This window comes from Cervus elaphus, chromosome 24 (assembly GCF_910594005.1).
Source record: "Cervus elaphus chromosome 24, mCerEla1.1, whole genome shotgun sequence".
Taxonomy (NCBI): domain Eukaryota; kingdom Metazoa; phylum Chordata; class Mammalia; order Artiodactyla; family Cervidae; genus Cervus; species Cervus elaphus.
This window is the reverse complement of record NC_057838.1, coordinates 36,871,356-36,895,278: the sequence shown is the minus strand read 5'-3', so window position 1 is coordinate 36,895,278 and position 23,923 is coordinate 36,871,356. Positions and strand designations below refer to the sequence as shown.

The following is a 23,923-nucleotide window of genomic DNA, read 5'->3' as shown; positions in this document are numbered from 1 at the left end:
GGGCATTGCAGCATCAAGCACTCATTTGATTTTTAATGTGCATTGGTATCACCAATTATAATTCAAGTGACAGCATAAATAATGGTCAATACTGTGTCAGAATAAAAGCAGTTGCCATTTTTTCTAACATGCAGATTCAGAGATTACTCACAATTAAAAGCAGAATAGTAGGAAAGGGATATATTCATATTATCAAATACAGCCATCGTTTTAGAAATGCTTTAAAATGAAAGTAAGAGGTTGAAACTTACCAGTTTTACAGAACCTTACTTATATTAATTATAAATTTTCTTTTTAGAGTGTTTCTCTTGGAGGACGGTAGCCTCAAAATATATAATGTTACCAGGTCGGATGCCGGATTATATACTTGCATAGCTACAAATCAGTTTGGTGTTGCAAAGAACACTGGCAGCCTCATCATAAAAGGTATTTTACTATCTTTGTTTGTGTTTGATGAACACTGGAGACACGTATGGATACCCGACCTCTATCACAGTCAACCCTGCATCATATTGCATATGTGAAATATTTGATTTCACAACTTATTTGAGTAGTGCCCTTATATTTATTAATAGCATGCTCACTTTGCCAGTGGAACAGCATGGTAGATGTGAATAGCTTGACAGTTCAAAAACTGTCCAGTGAATAATAAGACAAAACTAAAACCTGCACTTAAAATACGCGGATTTCCACAAATGCCTCAGTGAGAGGAATTTATGAATATTTTGACGATGTTTCTTTCAGAAACTCTCAATTGTGTGAAAAATTTACCTGGATGTAAGGTTGCCAAGTACATAATCAATTCATTTGTTTCTATAACTCTGGGTACTTAACTATAACTAGCGAAATGCAGACTTTCTTGCATTCACCTTAATAAGCAGTTCTTTAAAAAGAAAAAAAATTAAAATATTGGTGACATGTAAATCATTATTAGATTCCCATCACAGTAAATGGATATGTTCACCCGATTTCAGATGGTAAAACTGTACACTCTCTTCTTGAAACTTTTAAACTAGCATCAGTCCAAATGTAACTACATATATCACCAAGGGACATAATTAGGATTAGACGCTCCTATTCTCCATCTCTGCTACTTTATTGAATCTCAGCTCATAAAACTAGTATGTATAGGGGAAGCCAGGTCACTTTTTCATTTCATTGCCTCCTGGATGATCAAAATGACTGTCTTGAGAGAGGAGTCCGAGCAGGTTATTAAGACCAAATGATTAAATTCAGCAATTGGTGTTTTATCATCATTTCTATTAGAAATAAATAAGTTCAATAAAAAGTACTTAGCTACTACCCACCAATTATCCTTTAAAATGTCTAAAGGAAAATAAACACCCACTTTTATCCCTAGAAGATATTTCTGCCAACTTTATCTTAAGCCTATTATATTATGCCAACAATTGTCTGAAACACTCAAGGGAAATGTAAATGATAGAACTTGTGTAAAAAGCTAACCAGTGTGGCATATTTTGAAAAATTTCACTTCTTTAATACTGTATTGTCATCAGGTTTTTAAGACTGATATGGACTTAATGTTTTAAGAAATGTGCTATAATTATATTTAATGATAGAGAATTTCCCCAGCAACTTTTTGGTTATACTCATGTACTGAAAAGTGTGAATGCTTTATGTTTGAAGAAATAACATGCCCATCAAGGGAAGAAAAATAAATTACCTTATTTCCAATTTAGACACGATGGGTGGTATTCATTCATTATATTACAATAGAAGATTAATATATGCTGGAAAGACATGCAGTCAATTTTTCTAGGTATGGAGAAATCCAGAAGGAATTAAAACATGAAATATTAAAAATAGAACACATCAGTAGTGAAAATGTAGTTTCTCAAAAGTTTTGGTGGACTACTGGTGATGGGTAAGCGGGACCAACAGTTTGCTGCTAAAATACAATGACGAGATCCTTTCACCCCAAAGACTAACGAAAAAAAAAATTATAAATAGATTAAGCAACACAGATAGTTTCTCTCCCTCAATATTTTCTTTTGCCTTTGGCATCATAATGATTGTACATCACTAATCAATGGAAGAAAAACCATGTGAGAAGATTCACATAAATATGAGAAACTCAGAAACATCTGCTCAGTTCTAAAGATAGCATGTGGATACTTCAGATGTGAAACATAGCCATGTAGGTTCCTGATTCTTAGTACAGAAACAAGTTGATGGGTATTTTCCATAAAACACACCATAATCCCCAGGTACTCTAATTTCTCTGTGAGTAAGAAAATTAAATAATTAAATAAGATTGCTCAGTTAAAAAGCTGACATAGTTTTGCTTATTTCTAATGTCCTCTGCTGGAGATAACTAAAACAAAATTATCTCAACCTGTATTCTGGTCATCTTCACCTTCTCCACTTTTCCTTCTTTTGTAGCATATTTCATCTTCCTACAAATGATAATATTCACTTATTCACATGTATTTTCTCCCTATCTTTCCCTTCTTCTAGAAAAGAAATTAAAAAGGCAACTTTATCACAAATTTTAGTACAGTCCTGGGAACTGTATCTGTTTACTAAATATTTATTGATTGAGTGAAAGGATCTCACCTCATCCCCCTTGGTTCTCAGAGATAATTTCTATCCTGACTTCTCTGCTCTAAAATCTGAGTTTTCAACTTTTCAGGATTTATACTTGTTAGACTACTTCATAGTAGAGCACTTCAAAGGCAAATAATAAACTTCTAAATGCTTTCACTTTTCCAATTTTAGTGTTTGTAGTTATATGATTTTAATGCACAGAGAACTCCACACTCTGCAAGGGGGGACAAATAGGAAGTTACATGAAAATCTAAAATACATCATGGACAGAACTCACTGTTCTTGTATTTTCAGTACAATACCAGATGATTTACATATGCAAAAGGACTTAAATCAATATGCATGAATATCATTATTTTCAGTCATTTATATCCCATGATGGGAAGGAAAGTGTGTTTGTTATTTTTAGCCTTCATGAAATATCCACATCCCATTTCAAGGGGATTTGGAGATTTTTTGCTTCTTTGCCATTGACAGTAGCCATTAATGTAATAAAAATAAACACACGTACATAACATATACATTTTAAAAAACTACAAACAAAATATAAAAGCATATTTAGAAACTTTGCTTTATTACTGATCTGTAATGCATACACTGTAGGATTCTTATACAAAATAGTTCTCAGATAAGTCTATCATTAGCATATCCTCTTAATGAGACTGCTGTCTCTAGTTCCCTTTCATGTAGGAATGTTGAAGGTATCACTGCCAAAAATTATTATTTTACAACCTATAGAAGTGAAGCTGTAATCTGAGAAGGAAACATAATAGTATGCATTGATTCAGTCATTTTCTTGACTATTAAGTGCAGCCATCTGGCTGTTTGTGAAGACGATTTAATATTTCTCTGTGTGCTTGCAAATGTGTGTGTGTGTGTGTATGTGTGCCTGTATATGTGTACGTGTTTGTATTTTCCTATCTATAGTGTTCGTTTATTGTCATTACAGCATCAAATATAATTTTGTCTCTCAAATCAAGATCAGCTTACAGTGACCTTTCTGGTAATATGGTGGTAAAGAGCAAATGAGAAATTTCAGTAAAACTGATAAAACAATCATTTTTCTTTGAATTTACTTATCAGCCTCAGTCATGCAAGAAACGTTGTTGCTAGATAACGTGTAAAAAGATAATAGTTACAAGAGCAAGATATTTTAGCTTAGTTTTTAGCTGATATGGCTTATCTGTGTTAAGAGGATTCTGAAGTTATCTACACTGTATGTTGGAAATTTCTATTTCACTAATGCAGCAGGATAAAGCAATTTGCCATTCAAACATTGGAAGTGCAATTAGCACCAGCCTTGCCAGAGCCTCAGAAGATGCCCAGGGTAATTTTAGGACATGTTCCATGGGCACAAACAGAAAATTGAAAGGAAAGAGAGTTTAAATGTCTTCGTTTCGAGGACTTGTAAAATTACAATGTGTGCATACACTAAGAGGTATATGAAAGTCACATAAAAGGGAAAAATATTTGATCTGGCATTTGGAAAATTATTAAAAAGCACAGAAACATCAGGCTCTAGAAATTATCTTGTTTGCAGGCAACATTTGTTTTTGTTTCCCCACTGGAGAAGTTTTGGATGTTCAATTATAGGCCTCATTGCTTCAGCATTATTTTCAACTGAAATGTCGGAACTTGGAAAAGCATATCTAATGTGCAAATTAAGTTTATTGCTGCTCATTTAGTTGTTTATTCTTTGTGATAGAAGTCTTTATTATACCAGCATGGAGAGTGGCCTATCCATTTTCTCCAGCAGAAGAGGGTGTTCACTAATGCGATTCTACATTTACTAAGAGAAATACTAAGATAGGCAGATAATTGGAGGCCTTGTGGCTTTCCATGGCAGTTTAAAAGATTTGAGGTGTTTAACTCAGCTGTATCTAGAAGCCCAGCTTTCCTGAGTAAACAAAAATACAATTTCACAGAGGTGACAAGACACAATGGAATATATCCATTATTTTGTAGTGGCTGAATTTTCCGAGTACTGCTAATGTCTTTCCCCAAATGTTTAATTCTACATCCCAATTTTCTACAAAGAATGAATTAAAAGATTTAATATAAAAAAGACTTTGACTTAAAATTTTTTAATGGAAGTATTTGTAAGGTGAAAAAATATATACTGAATTTTTACACTGTCTAGATATGAAATTTTCATTCCCCCTCCAACATTGAAAATAATGCCAAGAGAGTTCTTGAGACCCGAATTTCATAATTTCTTCAAGAATAAAGGAGAAAAAAAACAAAAAGCATTCATGTATGGAAACCCAATAATGTCAATAATATTTTGGCCTTCATAACAATTTAGATCATAGTCTTTTAAAAATCCAGCACATATCACTCAAATAAAATTTCCAGGTATGTTAAGCAGCTTTTTTTCTTTAAATATATATTACACAATATATAATAGGATGGGCATTGTATATTAATTATAATTAATGAATTATAAATTTGCACATTTTTTGATTATTCAAGAAAATTGTCACCAAACCTACTATTGGTGAAAATTTTGCATTGTTTTATTTACTCTGAATAAAAATAGGGGATGTATAGCTTGTGGTTTGTGCCAATTAAAGCAGTCAAATAGATGAGCATATACCACTTCTTAAAGTGGTGAAAAGCAGAGACTTTGAAATTAGATTTATTAGTTCAATTATGAACTAGCATGAGATTCTAAAGAGTTTGTTTTTGCTGTTATTAATGTTGCATTATTTATTATCATCATTAATACTTTTTATCAAGTACATACTCTGCTCCAGGCATTGTGACAGGTCCCTTATGTATGTCATCTCACTGAACCCTCAGAACAACACTTTGATGCAAGTGATCATTAGAGATTGAGGTATAGAGGGCTAAAATTACTTGACAAGGTCCTTGTGTTATTGATATTAAGTGGCAGAACTCTTTTTATCCTTCTTTCTTACATTCCAGTAAAGTTACGTTATAATAATTACATGAGATAATTTCACATGGCATTGTTTAAAGTTCAGAAAAAGACATAGTAATTTGCAGATATTAGTACTTCCCTCTAAATACTTCATTTTAATTTATTATAGTTCAATATTTGATTACACTCATTATCATTTAAGTAAACTTTACATATGTAAAGAAACATATAAGTCTTAAGTGTACATTTGCTGAATTTTGGCTAATGCATACACCCCTGTAACCCCAAAGTCTACCAAAATACATTATCAGCTTGCCTGGTAGCTCAGACAGTAGAAAATCTGCCTGCAATACTGGAGACCTGGATTCAATCTCTGGGTTGGGAAGATCCCCTGGAGAAAGGAATGGCAACCCACCTCAGTATTTTGCCTGGAGAATTCCATGGACAGAGGAGCCTGACAGGCTACAGCCCATGGGGTCGCAAAGAGTAGAACACAGCTGAATTACTAACACTTTCACTTTCACATAGATTGTTCCCTCACATCCCTCCCTGGCCCCACCCTATTCCTAGAAGCAACGACGGTCATGATGTTTTTTCTGCCATATATGTCATACAAATACCATCATACAGTACATACTCACTCTTTGGTATCTGACTTCCCTCACTTGACTTAAACCACTAGCCATCAACCTTCTCTTTATTAAAAATGAGCAAAACTCATGTAAATCCATGGCTGATTCATGTCAATGTATGGCAAAAACCACTACAATATTGTAAATAAAAATAAATGGGAAAAAATAAAAATTAAAAAAAAATGAGCGAAACTAAGCAAAACTTTACCAACAGTGCGTTTAGTCTGTGCAGTACAAAAAAAAAAAAAATCTTGAATTTTAAATACCTTTGCCTCCATTTTCCCTCTCAAATTCATTCACACTGTACCCTAAGTATTTGGTTAACAATTGGAAGTTCAGTCTTGTTTTCTTGCCATGATTCCATTCTGAGGCTAAAGTAGTGAATAGACTTCTCTGTTCCTTGGATTTTCTATTTCTAAACTAGCACAGTGGTCACTCAAGCTCTAGTGCTTTTTGTTTTTTTAGGAAAAATGTGTGTCATTACAACATTAAAAAAAAAAAAAACACGCATATGCAAGCTTTTCAGTCTATGGATCCTGAATACTCAAAGAAAGAGTTTTTAGCAAATTCATTCAAGTCAAGAAAATGAATAGGGTAGGAAAAGGGGTGAGGGAGTGCAGAGGGGAAGAATAATCAACATAATTAATTGACTCTAATTTTCCTCTTCTGAATTTTATTTTCTTACTTCATCTTCCCTAAATCTAACATAGGGCTTCTCAGGTGGCACTAGAGGTAAACGAACCTGCCTGCCAGTGTAAGAGATAGAGATTCAATCCCTGGGTGGGGAAGATCCCCTGGAGGAGGGCATGGCAACCCCCTCCAGTACTCTTGCCTGGAGAATACCACGGACAGAGGAGCCTGGTGGGCTATGGTCTATAGGGTCACAAAGAGTTGGATACAACTGAAGCAACTTAGCATGGACGCACGCAAACCTAACATAAACATTCAGAAGGAAACATTTTCTATTAGGTCCTGTAGCCAGGCAAAATTAAAATTTTCTAATTTCATCTCTTATAAAGCTACGGAACACTTTAACTTGGTGTTTTACTACAACCCAGATAAAGTTACAGTTGGAGGACTGAGTGAACATTATCTATTTATAGGAAATATAAATATGATCCATAAATAGTCATTGCCTATTATGTATTAATCTCTTTGAAAGTGAGTTGTTGGCATATTTAATTCATTAAGCAGAATCTACAGTGCATGCTCTTTTTAAACATATGTAAGGCCCTGTTTTGATTACTTGCTAATACAGAAGATCTGTGTTTACATTTTATATTACTTTCTAGGGAATTTTTCAGTGTTACCTTGCATGATACTTAGACCTGTTTTTTCATTTAGACAACTTAAATTTAAGACAATTACCTTCTCCAGACGGTTCTTCATTTGTTTCTTTTACTCAGGGGTTCAGAGTAGTCTTTTAATATTTGCTTCAAATCATTTAAATATTGAAGTGGAAGATAAATGGGTAATGGTAACTGCAGGGAAATTATAATATATTGACCATGGTTACTTTGTGCATTGAAATTAAATTATACTCTGCCTGTGGTAGAATACAATATGAATATGAAATGCTGCACATAGATTTTAATCTGAAAAACACGTGTCTGAGCAGATCATTTTGCACTGGCTAAGAGGATATAAAGCAACCAAGCCTACTGAAAGTATAGGTACAGAGAGGAAAAGTATATTAAATAAAGATTAAAAACTCCTCCATTTCTGTCTTGCTAGAGGTGGGGAATTAGACTCCATCACACCAATTTCCTTGTTTGTTTGTCTTCTCTGTAGGGTTTATTTCAGAGTATTAGCTTTGATTTCCCTGTGCTTGCTTTCCCTAAAGTTAGTAATTTTCTTGTTTGTTTGCTTAGTTTTCCATGGACCTGACAACAATTCGTTCCTCAATTCTATCTCTACTTTCTTCCTTTGATATTGATCTGCCTTTCTGTCAGGGAGCCTGGTTGCCTAAGCACCATTCCTTTCTCTTGACACACTTCCTCGTTTGAATAGACTGCATCTTCCACTGGATTTTTGAGAAAGAAATCAATAAAAATGTATTTTTTTGAGATCTTTCATGTTTGAAAAGGTCTTTACACTAAGCTTACATTTGACTGATGCTTTAATTGGAAACAGAATCCTGGATTGGAAATCATGATTTTTCATAAATTTGGTAATCTTACTCTGCTCTAAAAGCTGAAACCATTTTGATTTCTGACCTGCTGTTTGTGACATCTTTTCTCTCTCTCTCTGTCTAGAAGTCTTTTTTTCCCCAAGTGTCCCACAATTACATGATGATTGGTGTGAATCTATTTTCAGCCTTTTTTACAGGGCATTTGGTGCACTTTGTCATCCTGGAAGCTCATAGCTCTTTGGGCCTGGGATATCTTTCTAAGTAATAATTTACTCTATTTCTTTTTTAAAATGCCCATTTATAATAGATTTCCTAGACTGGTATTAAAGTTTATGAGTGTATGTATGCATGTGTGTATGTATCTACTCATCTATGTGTAGAATTTATTGTATTATATATATACATATATATATATTTAGATAGGTATAGTCTATCTACATGTTTATATGTTTTATACATGTATATATGTTATATATAATGTTTCTATATCCTCACATCCATTTTATAGCTGTTTTTGCTCTACGTTCTAGGATATTTTCTCAACTTTACCTTTCAGATTTTCTTTTGTATTTTTGCTTTAAAAATTTTTTTTCTAAGTGTCTTTTTATTTTCTGGCTATTCTTTTAAATAATATCTTGCTCTTTTCTTCCTTTCCTCTGGAAGTATTGCTTGTAGTTTTTTCTTTTTTCTAGTTTTTGTTTTTTTGTTTTTTCCTGCAAGGTCTCTCTTTTCCCAAACTACTTTCTTTTCTCTTTGTTTTAAGTCCTATCCTTTATTAAGAGGTGTTTGAAGATACATTGTGGAACTGTTGTCTGCTCATATTTGGATCACTAAAAATCTTACAGAAAGCTCTAATCAAGAGTGGGAATTTTGAATGATTTAACTTCATATTTAGATGATCTGGTCAGGATATTTCTTTGGAGAACCCTAAGAAAAATACTGGAGTATTTTTTCTTTAGGCTCATCAGATTCCTAGGACAACTGTCCCTCACTTCCCTCCCAGGTTTCCTGTCTGGAGAGCAAAGGCCAAGCAGACAGCACTCTCAGAACTGAATTGGGTTACAACACACAAATCTCAGCACTCACTGTGTACATATTTCCTTAATTCCCTTATTTTCAGTAGGATTTCCCTGACCCTCAACTGTGCTTGGTGATAGGCAGCTCAAAGACCCTCTGTTTTATATTCTCTCAGCAAAGTAATTTGCTGGTCTTCTTCTTAGATGGGAAAATACTCTAGAAACCAAATAACATCCTATTCATAAATTCCAAAATGAATTAATACATAAAGACATGCTAAATAAGTTTTCTCCTCTGTCTTCCCACTGCCAACCTGTGACTGACCTTTATAGTAAGTCAATTAGAAATCATTCAAATTCATTACAGTTTCTCAAATTTTGTCTCCACTCTTGATCTCTGTTTTGGTGGATTTATATCTTAGAAAATAAATTTCTTTGGCATCATTTATTAGATGTTTATGAGGAACTTGAAATAAATACTATATACTCAATTATCATTACCAGTATATTGTACATCATATTTTTACTGTGATACTATTTTTCTCATCTAATATTTAGAAAAAGTCAAGTTTTAGCTATGTTTTGCTTAAACAAAATTTATCAAGTAAACTGGAAAGCACAATTTGGGAGATATGGGTCATGAACTCACCTCTTCCACTTGTACAGTAGATTAATTCCTTCTCACATTCAGGGATATTCTCTCTCTCTCTCTTTCTCCCTTTCTGTCTCTTTCAGCCTCTTTATTTCAAACCTCCCTCCCTCTCTCTCCCTCTTTTTCTCTCTCCCACCCCTTTTTTGTCCCTCTCCCTCACTTTGTCTTTTTCATCTCTATTATCCCCTCTGAGGTGTCATTCCCACCACTATACTCACATAATTTAAAAAATAGTCATTTTATGACCATGATTCACCCTATGGCTACTGCTATATTGGACTCTTCCCCTTTATACTAAAGCTCTTTTAAAAATTTGTCTGTATGAGCGTGCGTTTTTCAATCCTTCTTGTCCATTCTGTTTTGAATCCATGCAACCAGGCATCAAAATTGCTCTTAACATGGTGACTAGTAGCCTCCACAGTGTTTAGTCCAGTGGTCAGTTCTCAGTCTTCATCTTTCTTATTCTATCAGACTACTGATCACATTCTTCTTGATATACATTTCCCACTTCGTTGCCAAGACACAGTATTTGTCAGATTTTCCTTTAACATCTTGAGTCACTCATTTTCAATTTCCTTTGCTAGTTCTTCGTAATCTTATCAATTTTCTTAATTTGGAATATGCTAGGGAACCATCCTTGAATTTATTCTCTGCCATAACTACTACCATTCACTTGGTAGCTCATCTACTCTCATTGTCTAAAATAACATCTATAAGCTAATTCCAAAAATGATAACCCAATTTAAGCATTTTTCTTAATTCCAAAATCCAATGAGCAATTAATCATATTCACTTATCAATTTGCTACATCCTAACACTGACCTCCTAATTCTCACTTCCCAAACTTGCTCCTCCACCACTTTGTGAATGACAACTTATAATGACAGTTGCTCAAGCCAAATTCTTGTAGTCATTCTAACTCATTTTCCAAAAATGGCCTCAACAGTCAAGATATGCAAAGAATTGAACCACTTTCCACCACCTCAATGATCAAATATTAGTTAAACTATTATTGTCACTTTCCCAAAGTATGTCTATAGAACAGAGACAACCAACTTAGTTCATTTTGCCTCCTGAGGACACAGGACAGTGTGAAGAGACACTTCTCATAGTCACAACTGAAGGATCTACTAACATCTAGTACATAGAGGCCAAAGATGCTGCTAGATATTCTATAATGTACGAAACAGCCTCCCCACTTCCCTCTGAATCCACTGACACATACATGCAACAAAAAATTATCTAGGCCAAAATGATGACAATATTGAAGTTAAGGGACTCACCATAGTCTCAAAAACATGAGTCTCTATTCCATCTTTGTCTCCCTTCTAGAAGCTTGAATATTCCTATTAAATTGTAGATGAGATTTTTGCTTCTTTTATGGAGATCCTAGGACATCCCTGGTGGCTTAGATGACAAAGCGTCTGCTTACAATGTGAGAGACCCGTGTTCAATCCCTGAGTCAGGAAGATCCTCTGGCGAAAGAAATGGCAACACACTCCAGTACTCTTGCTTGGAAAATCTCATGGACGGAGGAGCGTGGTAGGTTACAGTCCATGGGATCACAAAGAGTCAGACATGACTGAGCAACTTCACACTTCTAAAGGCTCTTCAGTTCAGTGTTGTTTTATTTGCTCAATCCCATTCTGATGTACACCTGGAACACTGTATGGGTTCTGTACTAATTTAATGGTTTTGAATTAAATGTTGAATAAACAATTAGTATAGTTTTATACTCATTAACAGTTTCTACGTCTGTCCTAAGGAGCACTCACTTCTTTCTCCAAAAGACATGAATCATCATACTGCTCAAGCTGTTAAATGGCCTAAATATTCCCAACACTACACATAATCTAATATAAAACATTAATAACATGGATAAACTTCTGTCCTGACTAGTTGAAGTAGCTTTGTCACACCAATATCAATCACAAATATTGTAAAAAATATTTTTTTAAATAAAAATCTCAAACAGAAATTTTGGTAGTCTCACAGTGCCAGAAGGATAAAAAGCTGAGCTCAGAATCAACCAAACAGAAGGAGGTCAGCTAAGCAATTCAGTCTTAAATCAAGATACCTAAGGGACCATGCCCTGGTAATAAAAACAGAACAAAATTGTCCAGGACTTAAAGTCACTGACTGCAGACTCAATTTGATCAATTCCTGACTAGATTCTGCTCTTTTTCCAAATGCCTGCTTAAAATCTAAGTCTTCTTGGGAAAATGTAACAAAATGAAAGTATTTACATTTTGAGCCACAGTGCCTGATATTGCATAAAATGTTATTATCAATAGCTGGAGCCAGGACCAAATGACCAAAACCCAGAGAAATATCAGAAAATAACAAGACATCACAACTGATAGAAAGGTAGAAGTTGTTACACAAGGATTTTAAAATAATTGTGGATTATCTTTCATTTTAGTCATTAAATCTTGTCCAACACTTTGTGACCCATGGACTCTAGCCCACCAGGCTCCTCTGTCCATGGGACTTCCCATGTAAGAACACTGGAGTGGGTTGCCATTTCCTTCTCAAAGGGGATCTTCCACACCCAGGGACCAAACCTGTGTCTCCTGCATTGGCAGACAGATTCTTTATTGCTGAGCCACCAGGGAAGCCCCAGTTGTGATGAGTATGTTTTTCAAAAAGAGAACCAGATGGAGAATTTCAGAAAAGAAATGGTATGTATTCAAAATTAATTGGAAGTTATAGAAGTGAAAAGTACAAAGGCTAAAATTAAGAACAAACCAGATTGATTTAACAGCCAATACATATTGCAAAGAAGATTAGTAAAGAGGAGGATATATGAATCGAAAATATCCAGAATGGAAAAAAAATGCAATAGGAAAGACAAAAAAGAACATAAGAAAGATACTGTTTACGGTGAATAGTTCTAACATATGTGAAATCTTGGTTCCAAAAGGAGCAGAGAGGAGAGAAATAAAATGAGGAATGGAGAATTTGAAGAGATATTTGCCAGAAATTAAAAAAAAACTTTAAATGACAGCAGTCATCTATTCAGGAAATCATATGAGCCTTACGAGGATAAACACAAAGGGAAAGCTAAATAAGCACATAGTAGTGAAACCAAAGGCGAGGAAAAATCACTCCAGTTAAAAAAAAATAGCAAAGACATTTACAGTTAACATAACAAGAGAATTAAAAGACTCAAGAAGATAGTAGAAACACCTTTTTAACTGTCTTTTAAATGATACAATAAAATTCTATTCCAAGAAAAGATATCCTCTTTAATGAAGACAAACAGAGATGCTTTCACACAAACAAAACCTCAGAAAATTCATCACTAAAATCTTCAGAAAAGAACATAAATAGAAGAAGAAATTAAAAGCAATAGGAAGAGTTAATATGTTCATATGAGACTAACTGAGATTCTGAGGATCCAAATTTAAAGTTTTAATTTCTAGTCTTCACAAGTTAACTAATAAGAGAAAATACCAGAGAATTTCATCACCTGTTTTAAGTGCTATTTATATGCTAGTTTCCTTTATTTTGGTATCTTAGCAACATTTTCAATAATGTCATAGACAAGTAAAGGCAGAATCACATGTTTACAGAGGGAGAAAGATTTGGTGATTTTCTTAAGATATGTCAGTGTTTTGAGAGAAATTGATAATTTCAGAACCACCTGAGCCATTATCATTCTGAACAACGTCACTGAAAGACTATTGCTCACAAATGGAGATTTTCACTGAGTTAAAACTACAAAAGAAACAAATAGTGACCCAAAGTAATATTTCCTAGATGCTCAGGCAAGATCAATACATGATGGATTGCCATCCCTGGCTTGTAAAATTATACCAGAGGATCTTGATATGTAATAGTATGTTTGCCATTCATTTAGGAACAAGCCACACTTATATTTAAACAAATAATGCTAAACAATTCTGAGATATTTTGATGATAGTTTTCACATCATCACCTGAGGTTCTCTTAACTAAAGATGTGTTCTGGAAACATCATTGTCTTTTTGACAATTTGAATTTAAGTAAAGCTCATCAAAAGCATTATGGATTTCATTAAGTCTTTTTTTTATACTTCTTAGGGGTAGGATTGTTATATCAAGCTGCTTTCATATGATACAAATCTCACTGAAATAGATTGAAAAGGGTAAATATTAAAATTCTGTTATTTTATGAATTCATTAACTCATGCCATTCATACTTAAAATAACCTTCAAAAAGTGGTCATTACTCTAAAAGCTGAATGGAAAAGGTGCCTCCCTATTCAGTATGTAAATATTCATTATCCCCATCATTTTCTTTCTTTCTTTCTTTCTTTTATTGTTACTGAAAATTAGAAACATGCAAAAAAGTAAAGAAGGTAGTATAAGGAACACCATGTACTCATCAATCAGGGCTGATCATTAGCAACTCATATCTGACTTTGTTTCAACTATACCCTCACCTACTTTCCCCAAATCCACCCAAATATCTCAAGGCAAATCATAAACATTATAATTCCATTTATAAATATTGCAGAATGTATTTTAAATGATAAGAGGATCTTTTTAACATAACAATAAACCAATTTTCTCATCTTAAATACTAAAAATTACTCCAAAATTTTTAAGAGTTAAAATTTACATGATTTTCTCATAAATATATATTTATATATGCATTATGCAAGCTAAATACACATACGTATACATGTACACATGTATGTGTGTGTGTAGTTTAACTCTCTTTAACCATGAAAGAGTTTCTCATATTTCCAAATTTTATTTCTTAGAATTCTTTATATCTCAAGATATATTAAGAGGTGTGCATGAATTAAAAATGTTCCATATCTAGTAAATGCAGGAAATCTAGAATTAAATAAATTTTTAAAAGACTTTTTAATGCAGGAATATTCAGAGCTTTTAATATGCTAAAATGTACTACGAAACTCTAAAAGCAAACAAAGTATACAGAATTAATTATAGTTGAATAGCCTGAGAAGTTCATCTTGGTTTATTTTTGAAGCATCACTAATCAGTAACATTTTACTGGATATGACTTTTTTTCCTGAAACCCAAGCATTGGTGGCTTTATGACAATATAGTTTACATAGCTTGGACTGTCCTAAAATAGAAAATTCAGGTTCAATTTTCAAAACTTAAGGCAATATTTCTCAAAGCATGGACCTGGACTGACCACATCAAAATCAACTGAAGAAGCAACCTGTTAAAAATCAATTTCTAGATTCTCCCTGCAACCCTGCTGAATCAGTAATTCTTGTGGAAGCAGAGAAATTTACATTTTGAACACAGTCTCCAGGAAATTCATGCTAAATTTTTAAACTACTACTGAAGAATTTCTATAAATACTTAAGGAATAGGCAAGAAAAATATAATTATGTGAAATGAAAAGGAATAACTATCCCCCTATTTTGTTTCAGAGAAAGTGCCTTAAAGAATTTCAAAGTTTTACAAATGATAGAGTCTAGCACAGTCGACATCCTTCTTTTTTAATTCATTATAATTCAGGCCCTAATTATCTCACTTTTCTACAAATACCAAGAAGTATTTCAGTGTTAATAATGAACTTCAGCTTACTGCACCTACTCAACCAGAATGTATGCGTTCCCAAGAAAAGAGTATACTAGAAGTGTGTATGTAAATCCCTCCACTCCACCAGAGTGCTTTGAATAGCTTTAAATTTTTTTTTCTCCAATGTTAGTTTCTTAAGAAGCTAAAATGTATGCAAAGGAGTCTGAACTTGTTAATGAACTAAAGCTACTCCTTGTTCTTTCCCTAAAATAGCATGAAAATTGTGTATGTTTCTTCTGCTCAAGAACCATTCTTCCATTCTCTGCAAGTGTGACTTTGTCTCTGTGGGATATTCACTTCTAGTTGAGATAGAACTGTGGCAGTTGCAGAAGGGAGCTCTTTAGATAGCATTAGCAGCCTTGTGGGTGTTGGAGAGCCACCTACACAGGATTAGGGCAGGTCCACATGTGGTGTGAGGACAGAATACAGTAGTTACAAAGTTCTTGTCCTTGCTCCCCCTCACACCCACAGGAGGGTACTCACAAGGAAACTGTACTCAGATAATCATGCATTCCCTGTTTTGGATAACAAGTCTGCCTACATAGAAGCTTCTTCTTTTAAATATAATTCATTTTTTTTCACCCTACAAAAACTGGTATGTCTCTATGCCATTTATTCCCTCTGCTTCGTACTTCCAAGGCTTCTCATTTTATCAGCAATTTTTTAACAGGGCGTCCAGGGCTGACTTCAGCATTGTGCAGCCCAGTCACACAGGATCTCGTGCTGAGTCTTGCCTCATGTTTGATCTAATGCTCTACTGTAGCTATCTTGAAATCCTTGATCACTTTGTTTCTGAATTTGCACTTTGTAAGTGAAAAATCTACAGGGACAGTGGAGCATGCACATAAGCAGAGGAGATATGCTGGGCAGAAGCACAAACAAGTTTTTCTGGCTCAGCAGCAGCTGCTTGTGCACAAACAGTCTCAGGTCTGTGCACCATGCAGGCAACGTTCATGCACAACAGGTGGTATCATGTACACCCGTGTGCCTCATGGGAGTGAGTCCTGAGAGCTGAGGCCCAGAGGAGGGTGGCGCATCAGTGATAAAGGTGATAATGGCAGCAGCTGTAGAAACATCAGAGGATGACAGCAAGGGCTTCAGGGGAGGAAGAGAATGAGAAAGTAGTCAATGTCAAGATCCATGGTGAGAGGTCAGCTACCCACCTGTCCTCAGAGGATGTCAAATGTCATTTGTGCAAATATTAACTCTTCAGCCCGAGCACCGGGACAGGATCCATCAGGGCCAAGCCAGTAAATACTGTCAGTAAAGTATTACGAAACAAAAGCCTACATATGGACAATGCAATGAAGCATATCAGAGATACATGAATTTTTCAACGATTAGCATACATGATTTTGAAAATGTGTGCAACACTAGAAAACTAATATCCAGAGGCTTAGAAATAGATATTCAGATTTAAATATTAATTTACCCAATGGGAAAAATGCTACTTTTATACGAAGCTTCAGGTAAGCCAATTATTAATGAGTGTTTCTTCATAACTGAAAATACAGCAGTAGAATGAATGCCTAAACATTTTGGATTCTACAAAAACCACTAAGCCACTTTCAGTTTCTTGTGAAATCTTCACAAGTTACAGGATGTGTCCAAAGAATATAAGTTTCACTGATTAGATTAACATCTAAAATTAAATCCAGACTTAAGCAGAATGAATTTGTATGAAGAGTTAAATCTTTTTAGATTTCCTTGACAATCATTATCTTTAGACATTCTAAGATTCAACATTTAAAAATAATTCATTGTAAGTTTATTCCAATATTGTCACACCTATAAAATACTCTCAAGAGTTCTATAACAAGTGCATCAAGAGAAACATGACTGCAAATTTTAAAAGAAAAATTTCAGAAAGCATTTGTTATTTTATATTTGCCATGAGTAACTGATGTCAATCACTTGAAAATAAAATTACTAAAAATGTGAATTCTGATGACCTAATAAATAGACTTACAGACAAGTGAGAAAACTCTCATGATCAATCAGGATTTAACTTTATTAATAAAGTATTATTATCTAATGAATTATATAAAATTGAACCAAAATATATTTTTTGCAATTTGTATGCTTATGTTGTTGCTCATGTATCACTGTTACTCTGTTACATTTTATAGGTAATACATATATTATTTTTAAAGCAAGGTTCTCCATATTTAGCAGAGTGCTTTTACCCTATTTTTCCAAAAAAAAAAAAAATCCACATATTATGTAGCTGTCCCTAAGAACATCTAAAGCTTACATTTTGAGTCTCGTAATTTCCAATTTCACTCCTTGTTCACTCTCCAACACTGCTTTCTAGCAAAATGACTGCCTTGTATTTACAAGCTGTATTTCTTCTTTACACAGATTTTGTGTAAATGCTCCTGCCTGCATAGTGAATAAAGTTACTTCTTCCTATCAATTATGTTTACTTAGATAACTCTTATTTGCCTTTTTTGTGTGTGTGCTCAGTCATGTCCAATCCTTTGTTATCCCAAGAATACTGCAGTGTGTTGCCATTTCCTACTTTAGGAGATCTTTCTCACACTAAGATTGAACCTTGAGCCTCCTGCATTGGGAGGCAGATTTTTTCCCACTGCACTACCTGGAAATCCATTTACCTTTTACTGTCAACTAAAACAACTCTCTTAATAAAATGATCCTTCAGCATTCACTATTTTAATAGAATTATTTACTTCTAATATATGGCACTTATCACAGTTACAGGGCTTTCCTGGTGGTTCAGACAGTAAAGAATCTGTGCAATGCAAGAGACCCCAGTTCAATCCCTGGGTTAGGAAAGTCCCCTCGAAAAGGGAATGGTTACCCACACCAGTATTCTTGCCTGGAGAATCCCACCCATGGAGAGAGGAGCCTGGTAGACTATATATAGTCCATAGGGTCACAGGAGTTGGACTCAACTCTGAGTAACTAACATTCTCACTTTTCATCATAGTTATAGCTATGCATTTCTGAGTATGATTTGTTTAATATCAGCTTGTTGCTTTAGATATAAACCTCTGTGAAGGCGCGCATTGCATCATTTTTATTTGGTGCTTTTATTCCTTCTCCTTTCATTGTTGTTCAGTCACTCAGTCATGTCCAGCTCTTTGCAACCCCATGGGCTGCAGCACACCAGGCTTCCCTGTCCTTCACCATCTCCTGGAGGTTGCTCAAACTCCTGTCCATTTAGTTGGTGATGCCATCCAACCATCTTATCCTCTGTCGTCCCCTTTTCCTGCCTTCAATCTTTCCCAGCATCAGGGTCTTTTCTAATGAGTCATGTCTTCACATCAGGTGGCCAAAGTATTGGAGTTTCAGCTTCAGCATCAGTCCTTCCAGTGAATATTCAGGGCTGATTTTCTTTAGGATTGACTGGTTTGATCTTCTTGCAGACCAAGGGACTCTCAAGAGTCTTCTCCAAAATCACAGCTCAAAAGCAGCAATTCTTCAGTGCTCAGCCTTTTCTATGGTCCAACTCTCACATACAGACATGACTACTGGAAAAAAGTATTTGACTCTATGGATCATTGTTGGCAAAGTTATTTCTCTGCTTTTTATTATGCTATCTAGGTTTGCCATAACTTCTCTTCCAAGGAGCAAGTGTCTTTAATTTCATGGCTTTGGTCACCATCCACAGTGATTTTGGTGCCCAAGAAAATAGAGTTTGTCACTGTTTCCATTGTTTCCCCATCTATTTGCCATGAAGTGATGAGAACAGATGCCATGATCTTAGTTTTTTTTAATGTTTCATTGTATTTCCTTTACTTAGCAGACAGCTGGAATTTGGTGGTTGCTCAATAAATATTACTTAATAAGTGAATTAATTAGTGAAAACATGTGAACATTGTAATAAATTATTTCTTATTCATGAAGTTTTAGTAATCATTACTATACTTCTGGTGAGTTATGTATATAGGGAATGATTTGTCTAATTTTGTCACTTTGTAGTGCCATAATTAGAAAGAGAGGCTTTCATTTTAATGTTTGAAAATTATTTTTAATTGCATGATCTAAAACTTTAAATCAGAGCAGTTTTATTCTACTAGCACATTGAATGATCCACCTCATCTTCTTATGATTGTAAATAAGATGTTAGTGAAATATTTTTTTAAAGATATTATAAGAAGGAAAATATTCCCTAGTTTTAAAAAGTATTATTGAAACCGTGATATTGTTTATCTTTTCTTCCTGGGAGACCCGTGAAGAAGGCTTGGGATTAAGAATGGATTTAGCCCTAAAAATCATTCTAGAAATGTTTTCCCAAAAATAATTAGAATAAAAAGTGCATGCATAATAAGGGAAAGAGTATCTTTAAAATATAAAAATAGGAAGATGCATCTGATGTAGATTGGTTTAGATTTTCTTCCATCATATTCAGAAATATAATATGTGTTTTTATTTTTCCATGATTCTTTTATTTATATGTACCTTAAAGCCTATGATTATTTCTTCCTACTTTTTTTTATTATTAAGATAACAATCACAACTTTTATTTTTTTTACAACTTTTAAAATATTAGAACAGTACTTAAACATTCTACTGATAAAATACAGTGACAAACTCATCGTATGAACATACACATTCAACTTCAGTGCTACTTTGATTTCTTGAGAAATACAGAGAAGCCAGAAGGAAAGGAAAGATTTTAGCCTACCTCCTACAAGGTTAAATTTTACCTTATGAGTGATCTTTAGAGAAAGAGATTTTCCAGGGTCCTAATTTCACTTTGCTTTAAAACTGTTTTGAAACTTCATGTACAATATTTTTAAAATATAATTTGCCAAAATTCCTAATTCTTAAATATTAATCCCTTAGAATATATTTTACTTTGGTAAAATAGTGCATATCTACATGCAAATGTGTGTCCAAGTTTTTTTTTTTTTTCTTTTCTTTATGGTTATTGAGTTGCCATCTTGGTAAATTCTTAGTGCGCTAAAATCAAAACTATGTAGTTTGGTATAAAATGTGTAAAAAATGATATCACTATGAGTCTATTTTAACCACAGAAATATAGGATTCCTGAGTCCAACTGGAAATCTGTTTGTGTCCTTTCAAATCGCCCTTTGAAACTGGTCAATGACATGATAGAACTTGTAGAGCAAGGATTGATATTGTGATGCATATTTCTAGAAGCAAATTTTTTATGATAGACGTGTAACTCTTAAATTTAAAAATCTGGATGAAAAATAAAAAAGTTACCCCTTTCCTATTCATGTTGCACTTTTATCTAAAATAAAATTCTTTTTATCACAACTATGTCAGAAATAGAATAAATATGTAGTATTCACATTGGCAAAATTATGATTATAAATCTTAATATAGTATGAACTATTGTAATTATGAACTAGGGAACACAATTTGTTTCTAGTACATGAAATTAACCAAATAATTACAGTTGTAACCATTTGGTGGGTTAAAAGGTTTTGCCTGGAATTTCAGAATAAAATAATAATAAAAATGGTGTGGTGCACTCTCTAGGTAGTGAATGTCGTCTTTTGAGGTCCCAGGTTTCTACTTATTTTAATATTAAGTGTAAATGAGAATATGTCTTGAATTTTCTTACAATAGGCTATATTGGATAATGTAGAAATATTTGAAAAGTGGGAACATAATTTTTCTTATTGAGTATAGTAGAGCTTCATGTTGTACTTATATATTTCAAACAACAGCACAACCATTCAAAATATGTATTTTATAGCCATATGCTAGCATTTTATAAGCTTTAAAAACAATAATTTTTTTCTCAACAGAGCGGACTGTTATTACCGTTCCACCTTCCAAAATGGATGTTACAGTTGGCGAGAGTATAGTCCTACCCTGCCAGGTGTCCCATGACCCCTCCATTGAGGTTGCATTTGTATGGTCTTTCAATGGAGATGTCATAGACTTTAAAAAAGGAGTGGCTCATTTTGAGAGGATTGGAGGAGTAAGTTCTGAAATTTTTAAGTGCTTAATAAAGTGAATCAAGTCTTTTACATGAATCAACACTGTTCAAATTATTTTCCCCATATTTATTTGCATGGATAATCACTCACTGTTTACAAAGCTGCATGTGTTTTTGTTTTATTTTGTTTTATGTCTTTCATAGGGATGCTTGTGTTCTAGATACAGTTATAATAAAGGGGGTAATAAAAGGGATTAAGTATGAAAAACTATAATGATAATGGTATATCTCCTAATTTCTGAAGGGCCTCATATTTCATATTTATCCAGCTTTAAAATTTAAAAAAATGAGACCTGCTGAGTGTCATTATGTTTTTATCTCTTTTTCCCTTTCTATCTACAGGAATCTGTTGGGGATTTGATGATAAGGAATATTCAGCTAAATCATTCAGGAAAATATCTATGCACAGTAAAAACAACTCTCGAAAGTCTTTCTGCTGATGGTGATATCATTGTGAGAGGTGAGCATACATGGTGAAAACAGATGAGAGCACTGTTTATTCACAATCAGAGACAGTAATATGTGCATGGTAGATCTTTGAGTAACCACATTATGATAAAGCAGTAAAATAAACAGCACAATTTTTTTTCCTAAACTCCAAGACCCCAGGGTGTGACTATAGATATGAACATTAAATTGAGTAGGTTTTGTTTCTTTATAAGGAATGATCAGACTTAGCTAGCAGTATTGGTCCCTAAAACTTAGATATGCTTTCTATTCATAATAAACCACTCTTGTTTTTGAAGTTCTCCATATCAGTTGCATTTATTTGAGTTAGCTTTAGACAGGAATGGGTAAAAATGATTCTCAATTTTTGAGATTAGCTCTCTATCAGATGATATTCAACCATCCCATGACTGGCATTTTCTAATCTTCAAAGGAAGCATTTCTAAATCAATCTCTCACCATGTAAGCTGAATTAATAGGGTTTTTTATCACAAGTAATGTGCTAAAATACATTATGTTCAATATTTTATTTTCTAAGCATGACAGATCAAATATCCTTGACCCAAATCCACAAATTTAATAATTTCTAATATAGTCATCATAAAACATATTTTTCAAGGTCCCCCAGGGCCCCCAGAGGATGTAAGAGTGAAACATATTTCCAGTGCTACTTGTCAACTAAGCTGGAGAGCAGGCTCCGATAATAACAGCCCCATCCAAATATTTAGTGTTCAGGCTCGGACGCCATTTTCTGTGGGTTGGCAGGCTGTTTCTACAGGTAAGTGATGCATGATTTTGGATGACTTTCTAAAACAGATATTTTGTTTTGTTTTAATTAAATAGTTGATTTTTTTTTAAATTAGTGCCAATTTAGTTACCTAAAGCATAACCTTCTTTTCAGTTCCAGAAATTCTCAATGGTAAGACATTCAATGCAACAGTGGTTGGTTTGAATCCTTGGGTTGAATATGAATTTCGTGTAGTTGCTGGGAACAGCATTGGGATTGGAGAACCAAGCAAGCCATCAGAATTGTTAAGAACGAAAGCATCAGGTAAGGTATCACTGTCTTCTAAAGATGAAGAAGATTGTTTATGATATATAGTTCCTAAAGACAATAAGTGAGAAGTCATGTAGCATTTTTGATCCACAATCAGAAGCAGTAAACCAGCGGCTCTTATTTTCCATTTTTATGTGCACAGAGCAATGTGTATTTTCTCCCAAAAAGCGAATTCAAAACAAGGTGATTAAGAAGGCGTACCAAAAATTAGAATTTTTCAAAAGTTGTCTGCTTATCTTATCTATTTTCTAGCCAAAATCCAATAGAGAATCTGTAGATTTGTAAATGTAAATAGGTTACCACTTGTTTCATTAAATATTGTAGCCAAGAATTAACTAAGCCTGTTGGTACAGTCAGCCACACATTTCTATCTATCTTTCAACTCTGACCTAGCTTTGCAGCTTCAATGAGTGATACCATAAATTTTTCCACATGCAAATGAGGTGAATGTTACACTCATTTAACAGAAGTGCTAACTGAGCATCAAGTGGTTCGCTGAACAGCAGAATACAAGTAGAACCTGCCTCAGAAATCATACCTTCTTAAACTCTTTTCAATGGATCCTTTTTGTTCCACTTAAACTTTCACATCCAAGGTAACATTTGATCATCTCAATGAATGTAACCAAAATGTTCATATTCTTATCCAGTCACCTATGAAGGATCATGCTGCTGCTGGCTTGGTTTAACACACACAAACTACTTCAAAAAAAAGTGTGCACAACTGTCAGATGTCAATAAATCATTTTTTAAACTAAAGGTAATGTTAGTCATTTTATTATAGACTGGGCCTGGAAAATAATATATTTTGATAGTGATATCATAAATTAAATCATTCTAGAAAATTTAGAGCTAAAAGGTGAGTCTTTAATAGAAGAAAAGGAAGGCCAGGATACAGCTGATGATCTTGGACTAAGTCAGTATTAGAAACCAGACAGCCACACTTAAGCTCCAGCATTCACCATAACAGTAGTCCATAACCTAAATGAGAAAGGGCCTGACATAGTGAAATGTCTAAACATAGAAATTCCCAAGCCCTATCACAGAA

The 23,923-nt window shown here is 34.0% G+C and overlaps 1 protein-coding gene across 1 annotated transcript in view; it reads left to right on the top strand.

The window, feature by feature from the left end:
• The window catches only part of CNTN6 (contactin 6), a 319,063-nt gene that overhangs the window by 269,719 nt on the left and 25,421 nt on the right, over positions 1-23,923 (top strand). The window contains 5 exon segments of the mRNA XM_043886787.1: positions 299-426; positions 21,179-21,354; positions 21,715-21,832; positions 22,439-22,597; positions 22,721-22,870. Coding sequence (XP_043742722.1) covers positions 299-426; positions 21,179-21,354; positions 21,715-21,832; positions 22,439-22,597; positions 22,721-22,870 — 731 coding nt within the window.